Below are 9682 nucleotides of genomic sequence, written 5' to 3' on the forward strand. Positions count from 1 at the left end.
CCAGCCGGTTCTGGGCGACCGATGTAAATGGTACCAACGATCGTTCCTGCATCGTATCTGCCTCAATTGCGTGGTGGTAAAAAGAACACCACAGATATAGTTGTCGGTGATTGAAGCATACGCAAGCGTAGGGAATCCATACAATTATAATGGTCGCGGCTGGTGAATAGATTGTGGAGTGACATGAATATATTTCCTGCCAGGAGAAGCCAAAGCGGGAAGCCAATACAATCAACTTTCTATATAGCTGGAATTGCATTTTGCTGGCCATCCCAGGGCCAGGAGAGTTAAAGAGAATACCGGGGACAAACCAGAGATATTATATCTTCTCCAACTTATGGACTATTCTGCTTTAATCTCTGGTGTACACATAATCATTTATCGTTAGTCTTACTACACGTAGCCCCACATTACATGGCACGGGGTGCCCAATTTAACCCCTTTCTAACACTATCGTCATCAACGAAACCCGCTCCTATCACTTTCAATCTTCTACGGTGATGGAGAAATTTATGACATCCATAAATATTGAAATTTATCTGTTCTCCTTAGTTGAAAAAATATGTATTTATTAGATAAATTAAAATAGAAATTGAGTAATCAAACAAGTTTTAAATGCAGGCATTAAATATCCTGGACTATAACTTAAGGTGAGTATAGCTGACCTCAAAACTAAGAAATCTTACACAACGCTGTAGCTTCTTGTCTTTCCGACGAAATATATTCTTTTAAAATGTTTGCTTCATTACTATATGCTAATAGGTTGCTATTAAAAAATAAATAATTATCTTTATCAGACTATCTGAGTTGATATGTAGAAATTTTATAATATGAGACAATTATTTTTAATTTTAAAATAAAACAGGTATGTTTCAATTAACAATGAATAGCCCCTTTCAATTTTATACGTTTCTTACAGAAAGACTCATAATATAATCACAACATTTAGTCTTCGTTTGAATCCATACTGAATGTCTTGATTAATTTAAATTTAACCCTTGGAATGCGGAGCGGGGTCGTTGAACGACCCCAGCGCTATATTTCGTGTTATATCTCCATAAATATAAAAGATACCATTCCCATCTTTTGGAAATAAGTTCTTTGGTTATCTGAGGAGGTTGTGTAAAAATTTCAGCGCAATCCGTCCACCACAAGAAAAGTTATTAAGGAAAATGTAGAAGAAGGGAATTCAAAAATTGGTGTAACGGCCATGCTGCGAAAAATTTCTTAGAATGAAGTTAGTCACATCATAAATCATATGGTTGAAGGGGGTTGAAGGGTTGTGTTTACTTTCTCACTTTACCATCTCAGTGTCAGAATTATCGCGAAAATGTAACATAAACAACATAAAACATAATTAGAAGCATATAAATGTGCAAAACAATAAAGAATATTCGAGAAATATTGCCATTTATCACGGTGCGGGAAGTGAGGGGAATGTGGGGAAGTAGTGAAAAAAAATAGCAGTTACGGTCAACTTCGTGGCAAATTTCTCACGAAGAAAATGTGAAAAATGAGTGAAAAATGTTTTACCCTAATATCTTCTTCTGCATGTTTCCGGGTGGCAAATTTGTGATGCAAGGGGCAAGAGGACTATATAAGGAATCTATAGGCACTAACCCGACAACTCCAGGTTGTATAGTTTTGGAGAAAATTGGCCTTCTTTTTGGGGTCGTTCAACGACCCCACCTTCGCATTCTACGTAACTACCAAGGCCTCCGCATTCCAAAGGTTAAAATTCATTCAATATTAAGAAAGAGGTAAACAAAGCATAATATATTAGCATATTTCTATCATATTCCAATACATATTGTAAATATGCACATCAAAGGTGAATTTATCATTGCCGACGGGATATATGCAATTTTTATTCTGATAAGATTTTTCTTTGTGAACACCCAGACGAAATTTTTTGTTTTTGTTTTTAAGAGAGGTTCGAGGTGTGAAAGAACAATGGATTCAGTGGTAAGTTGGGTGTAAGCTGCACTTTATAGGGGAGAACAAAAGAAGTAATTCAGTACCAGAAAACACCAGTAGTGCCACATTAGTTGGTCGCTTAGAGAGGCGCGCAGAAGAAAGAGATTAATCGCCCCTTCGTGTGAAGGCAGACACTTGAGTGTGCACGTGAATAATTTTGTCATACAAACACACGGACCCCGATACAATCACTCACTTAATTTAGCCTTTTAATTTAATACTAGAATCAACTAAAGATAAGATAGCAATTTGCGAGATAACATTTTAACACATTTCACTTTCTTCCAATTTTTGTGTTCGCATTACAGGTAAAATAATAAAAAAAAAGGAAATGAGGAGTATTAGAAAAGACACAAAAAGTGTTTTTTCTTGTTTTCTTTGGGTATACAATATTCCTGTCGCAGTGAGACTTTTGGGACACTGGCCACCCCAAGTGTTAGACGATCGCTGGAGGTATTAAATATCGAAGCAGGTATATCAAGCATCATGGCAGGTATAAAAGTGGTGGCCGTCCAATTAAATTATCTCCATTTGTCTCTGCGAACTAGAGTGAAAGAGAGAGAGACGAAAAATAGGCATGGGTGTTCCTTCCAAATGAAATTTTATTCAAACCACGAGAGACAACATAATCATGTATATGGCGTTTTCTCCTGCCCTCGAAAGGGCAACGCGAGTGCAAGAAACTATTTCATAATATCCAACAAATATTTCCTTCAATTGTCCACAAGCCAACATATTACTCATATGGCATTCCAGCGATACCATGCTTCATTTTCATCGTGGAGCTATGGAAACAATTCGCAGAATTAAAAGTGGAAGCTCTCAAACACTTTCGCATTGTATCCAAATTTATCGACCATGCTGATGAAACACACCGATATTCTGCTTTTTTTTGCACCAACAACTGCTGCCAACAGTTGGTAGATATTGTAATTGATACGAAATTCTTTAGAAGGGAAAATATATAGTCAAGGTAGATCAAAATGTTTCTACCTTTGCTCTGAAATATGTACAACCTTGTATTATATGGCAGAGAATAAATAAATAAAAAAATTATAAATAGAACAAAATAATACCTAAACATTTTTTTCCATCGTCATGTTCGTAATTTGGGATGTCTAAATATGCTTATATCAAGTCCTAACTGAACGGAGTTTTATTGATTATATACTACAAATGTGAATACCTATAGTCTTATTTTCTCTTAACAATCCTCAATGTACTTTTTTGAAAATCTTGTCCATTATGTGTATCAACCTCCACCTTTAAGAGAACTTTATTTTATTTTTCAACTTTTGTGAAATAAATCTCACCCTGAAAATCTCAACTACTTTAAACGAACGCACCTTCATCACAGATTTTTATCCATTTAACCGCGAAAAGTCGTTGCGCCTGGTAAATTTGTGCGAGAGTTTGTGAGTGACGATTGCGAAGTGTGGACTTTCTTGCGGGAGTGTAAGACTTGCGCAATAGTGCTTTTTTCTGGTGTAATTCACTTTGTCAGTCTTGACATTGATTTCACCTTTAAGTTTGCCGGTATAAGTGAATCTCTTGGCAGTTAGTCGCCGGTACTCAAGTATTTCAAACGCTCCAGGAGCTGCATTTAGTGAATTTCTTGACCATTCTTGGTGCATACAAGCTTTTATTCACAACAAGTGACCATTCGAAGTTAGCTGTGTCTGTGTGAATTGATCAAAGGTATTTGAATTATTTCTTTCTCAACTCACTAATTAACCATATGGTTAACATTTTGTGAGCTCCCGCAAAATAAACTATGTGGTATTTGGCCCTATTGGCATCCAATCGATGTACTGCCACATTGGAATTTTCTTTGTTCGTCGTCAATAATGCAAACAAGAGCCACTGCCCCAGCTTTTTCTACATGTACAACATATAGCATACTCCCCCATCTGTTCTCATTCTTATAACGTCTCTATAATGTACTTGACTTTGAAAGAAAGTGAAGCGCTGAAGGTCACTCAATTCTCACATGTGTATGCTATGTACATATTCCTAAGCCAACCATAAGTCTAATTTTGTATTCAGAAGTGAAATTATAGTGACGAAATTATATAAAGATCTTCCGATATGCAAATTTAAATGAGCATGAATGATTATAATAGACATCATTTACACAATTACATTGCGATTTACATAAAAATGAACACAATGGAACACTTTTATTTCACTAACGAGCCTCATATTTCAAATGGAACTCCCGCGTGGAATGTGAACTTGAAATTTATGAATTAAAATCTTTATGCTCCGGTATTAAAAAAAATCATGCGGTTTAAGAATACATTTTTTAATTGAAACGATTGCCAAATTTAAATCATTCCAAATTGAAAGCTTTTTAGAAGAGGTTTTGGAGAGCTTTTGAAAGTTGTTGCTTCGTTATACTTGTACTGTGAGTAAATTACAGTGAGTCAAAACAATTGTAAATATTTTACCACCACTCTTCTGGTGAAGTCAGCCTTTCGGATATGTTATTCCTAAAGAAATATCTATCTTGATTGTTGCATTTGTTACTGTATATCTTTAGATGAGGATTGTTTTTGAAAGGAATTGTGTTCAATATTTCATGAAATTTTCAAAATTCAACTAGATAGTGACCTTTTCAAATGAATGTGAATTATTGAGGAAGAGATTACCTATGAGTGTGGATGGACTGTAAATTCTATATGTTCTAACTGCAAAATTTATAATCAATTCAGAAAGATTTTTTTGCATTATCACTGATTTTTAATCCTTAAATAAATTATTTAGAGATCCAAATATCTGGATATTTATTAATGTATCCATTAAAAAGAATTCTAATATAATTCAAATTGTAACTCACAAGAACAGGGCCCATGAGCAAAGACAATTTGTATGGTAGAAATTATTCAGATAGAAAGTAGTAAATCCTTGAAATTTTTACAATATTGCATGAATTGCATCAGCGCTCCAAATTCACGTATTTTCTGCTAAACAAATATGTATATGTATGTATGTATGTAATAGATAAATAAAATCATTGATTGCTGCAATCCTTTCACTTTCCTTTCTGTTTTCAATGCTCCATTATATGTATGTACTACAAAATGGAAGAGGATGAATTTTGGGTAAAAATGATTAATTTATACATTAGTACTACTGTTGAATCAAACAATTGTCTTTTTTGAAAATAAGTGAGAAAAAATGTCTTAATGGATTGTAAATGTATTTCAACACCTCTTTTTTTTTGTTACCCACTTCTAGCACTGTCATCATGTCTGTGAAAGACCAATTAATGACCGAAGTTGCGGAGCCACTAAATAGTTCCGGCAACAAGGTGACTATAGTGGGAATCGGTCAGGTGGGAATGGCCTGCGCATTCAGTGTACTTACGCAGAGTGTTTCTAGCGAGGTTGTCCTCGTGGATGTAATGGAAGATAAATTGCGTGGAGAAATGTTGGATTTGCAACATGGTACGGCATTCATGAAAAATGCCCGCATAGAGGCGAGTACAGGTAATGAGATTTTTGTGGGAAAAGCCATGTGTGTGCCTTTTTGGGTATGGGGACAGAGGGGCACAGATGTGGAGAGATCCAGGAAATGTATAATGCCAATTATTTATACCGTGTGTGTCTCTTCTCGATAACTTTGAATCCAAATAGATTATTCCATTACGGCCGGATCACGATTGTGCGTCGTGACGGCGGGTGTACGTCAGCGAACGGGTGAAAGTCGCTTGGATTTGGTACAGAGGAACACAGATATCTTCAAAGGCATCATACCCAAGTTGGTTGAGTACAGCCCCAACACCATCCTCTTGATCGTCTCAAATCCCGTAGACATTCTCACATATGTGGCATGGAAGCTAAGCGGCCTCCCGAAAAACCGTGTCATCGGCTCTGGCACCAATTTGGATTCATCACGATTCCGCTTTCTGATGTCCCAGCGGCTGGGTGTAGCCCCAACATCGTGTCACGGCTGGATTATAGGTGAACACGGTGACTCCTCCGTACCCGTGTGGTCAGGAGTCAACATTGCTGGTGTTCGGCTTCGCGAAATTAATCCCAACGTCGGTATGGATGGTGATAAAGAGAATTGGATTGAGCTGCATAAGAAAGTCGTCGAGAGTGCCTACGAGGTGATTAAATTGAAGGGGTACACTTCATGGGCAATTGGACTGTCTGTCGCATCATTGGCATCGGCACTTCTCCGCAACACCCACAACGTTCATGCCGTTTCAACTTTAGTCACGGTAAGGAATTCAATTCAATTGCACGGGCTAATCATTGCGTGCACACGAGTTTTATTTTATTCAATTTCCAATTATTAGTCCTCTCCTTATAAGATGGTTTTATTTGCCTATCTTCATTGTCATGTGCCTACATCCATGTAGATATTAACACTGGAAGCTCTAAAGCTTAGTATTTTATGCCTCCAGTAGATAGATTTTCGTATATTCATGTTTAAGAAGACAAAACAATTTTTTTTTATTTACTTTTAATCATCTATCACTATAACTTTTGCAGTAGAACATGTTTCGAATTATATTAATTATGTCATCAAAATCGATCTTAAACTTTGCATAAAAATTACAAATAGTTAATCCATCTAAATTGATACAATTTTTTATCTTGATTTTATTTTATTCAAAAAATAATGAGAATAATAAATTAAAATCTAAATCTTTTGCAGAATTTTTTCAGATTTATTTATTGAAATTTATCGAATTCTTAAAAATATTTTCGACTTTTCATGATTCATTAGAAACAATTTTAAACTCTAAAAGGAATTTTTATGGAGAGTAAATAAAGAGAATTTCTTTCGACATTCGTGACTAGAACATAGCCATGATAAGTGTTTTAAAAATGTATCTTTTATTTCTTAATTAGTAACCCCTCGAATTAGGTCTTGCAAATTGAATGTCTCTCGGATGCCTAACTAGAATCTCTCAATTTCTTTTCCAGGGAGAACATGGAATAGATAAGGAAGTCTTTCTGTCTCTGCCGTGTGTTCTCGGTGCGACCGGAGTCAGTCACATTGTTCGTCAAATTCTAACCGAAGACGAGACAAAGCAACTTCAAAAGTCCGCCGAACTAATGAATGAAGTCCAATCCGGCCTCAAATACTGATAAATGGTGGAATTTTCAGCATTTATTCTACACTATACCATCAACAGTACATCCAACATAGCTAAATAGAAATGAATCGTTGGCTTCTATCTTGTATCATTTGCATTTTTCTCAATTCTATATTATGGCATTTTTCGGTGTTGTGTTCTGCGATAGAGGATAAATGTTTTGCGTATCGAATATGAAAATTAAAAAGAAAACAACATTTTTTACAATCTACCTCTTGAGAGAGCCAAATGGGAGTAATATAATTGTTTATGTGACATTTTGAGATAAATATTTGTATTTTAAAAGTGAACCTCTAAAATGGAATGTTTGATCACTATTGTGAATGTATTAAATTTGCACACTTTATATATATTTATAATATTAAAATCTTTATGTAAAATTTACCGTTAATGTCTCTTTTAATACGAACCGTTGAAAAGTTGAAATAAAAAAAAAAAATTCTATACCTCGAGGCGATTATCTTCTGCTTGAGACTCACTCACCTTTTCTTCCTTGCCGATATACCTTGACATTGAGGAGGTTGTTTCTACGTGCGGAAAATGTCTTCATTGGTAACAGCGAATTAGTAACAATCGAAGTTTCTTTGCGTGATTTTTGAGATCGTGACCTGGAAAATTGGCATGATTCTGACACGGGCATCATTGTTGGCAGTTGAGGATCCTATATAAATAAACCTGGGTCCCACGGGCATTCATTAAAGTTAAGAAACGGGTGGCAGAAATGTTGCACTGTCGATTCATTTTTTTGGCTGTTGCCACGTACTTTGCCCTCGCCAGTGGCATTGTCTTTGAATGTCCCTACTCTATCCAAACGTACAATAACGAGGAGTTGCTGCGATGCCTTCAGGACGGATGGGGTCGATTCTGTAAGCTATCCTTATCATCTTTAATTTATAATTTCTTAAAAATTTTACCTTAAACTCTTTAACCTGCAGGTGAGGCCAATGTGGACACAACTGTACTCAATTTCTATCCTAGCGTTGCACTACGTGACATTAAGATTTACCTCTTCGGAAAGCAACATGTGCACACCTATCACTTTGCTGATCTCTGTGATCTCTGCGCTAACGAAGATTTTGTGAAGAATAAGAAGACTCTTGTCTTCGTTTCAGGATTCCCACCAACTGATGAATATTCCGCAATTTCCGAATTGTGGAGACTTCGTCAAACTCACCACGATTGCAACATCATTGCTGTAGATGTTGCTGCAAATGTTGAACAAGAATATTCAAGCTTGCACGCAAACAATGAACATCTAGCAAGATCTGTTGCTAAGCTTTGCCACTACTTGGTTTCCCAAACACACGTTCTGGTCCAGGATATCTACCTTGTTGGTTTCTCCGTTGGTGCTCAAATTTCTGCTCATGCTGCAGTTATTCTTCGTGACGAATGCGAAGTCTTCCTTCATCATGTTCTCTTCCTCGATCCCGCTGATACCTGCGATGGCAACAACTACATTAGCAAAGATATCGCCAAGAAGGTGGTTGCTCTTCATACCAACAGTGGCCATTATGGTGTTGCCGATATTGATGTTCACGTGCAACTTTTCCCTAATGGAAAGATTCGTTTGCAACCCTGCTGCAAGTCTAACGTGTGCTCTCACTTCCTTTCCGTCACCCTACTCGTAGATGCTATCTGTTATCCAAATAGCATTCTGTTTGTCAATTGCCCCGATTGGGCCACTTTCAAGAAGGCCAAGTGTGACTACAAGGATGTTATTGCCCTGGATCTGGACTTCCCATCTACCGCTGAAGGTCTCTACTTCTGCGTAACCGCAGAACATGAACCCTACGGTCTTGGCAACGTTGGTATCAAGCCTGTTTAAATTTCTTACTAAAAATTTATACATTATTCTGGGAAATAAAATTATAGCATTTTCACCAGAGTGTGTTAGTCTCTCTCAATTCGTGAGTAAAAAATCGTGCTACAACTGGCTAGTCTCTGCCACGTTTATGCACACGAATTATTCTGTGTCACTAATAATATCACGTTAAAAAAAATTGCTAAATAAAAAACCATTATATATAAAATTATATTATAAAAATATTATTATCCAATAGACAAGACAATTTTCCACAAAATTCTAAATAACAAGAAAACTGGGTCATTAAACAAGCATCTTAATATATAAAGCTGAAATGTTTGTTTGTCTGTGGCACATGAACTCCTCCTAAACGGCTGGGCCGATCTTGGTGGGTATGGGGGTAGAGGGGGTCAATACGAGTTGCAAGCGCTATATGGGATTCCGCCCCAACCCCCCATTGTAGCGCCCCCTCAGAAAAATTGATTTTTTCCCATTTTCTACCTGCTGAAGGGTCAAATAACGGGATTTTTTTATTTTAAAAATTTCTCGGGGTACCGTATTATTCATCCCCTCTACTAATATACGCCCCCCTTTTATAGCTTAAAATGGAGTTTGCTCACACGTGATTGGGGGCTCGGGTTGACTAGTTGTATTATATATTTCATAATATAAAACGAAGCTTTCAACTATTTAACATAAATATTGTATTATGAAATTCTTAAACAGAAAATGAAAATTAATTAATTTTTTTAAAGCATCCTGGAAAAATAATTAGAAAACTCTATTAA

General features: G+C 36.3%; 3 protein-coding genes across 4 annotated transcripts in view; all 3 read left to right on the forward strand.

Moving 5' to 3' along the window:
- The window catches only part of LOC129797522 (LIM domain-binding protein 2), a 421356-nt gene that overhangs the window by 191277 nt on the left and 220397 nt on the right, over nucleotides 1-9682 (forward strand). The gene's annotated exons all lie outside the window — the stretch shown is intronic.
- Nucleotides 3385-7481, forward strand: LOC129797661 (L-lactate dehydrogenase). The gene is made up of 4 exons (XM_055840443.1): nucleotides 3385-3675; nucleotides 5218-5468; nucleotides 5616-6205; nucleotides 6918-7481. Exons 2-4 carry the CDS (start codon nucleotides 5228-5230, stop codon nucleotides 7080-7082), a joined length of 996 nt encoding a protein of 331 aa, XP_055696418.1. The 5' UTR covers nucleotides 3385-3675; nucleotides 5218-5227; the 3' UTR covers nucleotides 7083-7481.
- On the forward strand, nucleotides 7787-8970 carry LOC129797642 (uncharacterized). Its single transcript, XM_055840413.1, has 2 exons — nucleotides 7787-7956; nucleotides 8026-8970. The coding sequence occupies exons 1-2, from the start codon at nucleotides 7812-7814 to the stop codon at nucleotides 8913-8915; spliced, it is 1035 nt and encodes a 344-aa protein (XP_055696388.1). The 5' UTR covers nucleotides 7787-7811; the 3' UTR covers nucleotides 8916-8970.

The sequence above is a fragment of the Lutzomyia longipalpis genome, chromosome 1, assembly GCF_024334085.1.
Source record: "Lutzomyia longipalpis isolate SR_M1_2022 chromosome 1, ASM2433408v1".
In the NCBI taxonomy this organism is placed as follows: Eukaryota; Metazoa; Arthropoda; class Insecta; order Diptera; family Psychodidae; genus Lutzomyia; species Lutzomyia longipalpis.

Coding starts and splice junctions, on each gene's coding strand:
- LOC129797642 (XM_055840413.1), top strand. CDS start 7,812: ATGTTGCACTGTCGATTCATTTTTTTGGCTGTTGCCACGTACTTTGCC. Junction 7,957..8,025: donor GGACGGATGGGGTCGATTCT/GTAAGCTATCCT, acceptor TTTAACCTGCAG/GTGAGGCCAATGTGGACACA.
- LOC129797661 (XM_055840443.1), top strand. CDS start 5,228: ATGTCTGTGAAAGACCAATTAATGACCGAAGTTGCGGAGCCACTAAAT. Junction 5,469..5,615: donor CCGCATAGAGGCGAGTACAG/GTAATGAGATTT, acceptor GAATCCAAATAG/ATTATTCCATTACGGCCGGA. Junction 6,206..6,917: donor CCGTTTCAACTTTAGTCACG/GTAAGGAATTCA, acceptor TTTCTTTTCCAG/GGAGAACATGGAATAGATAA.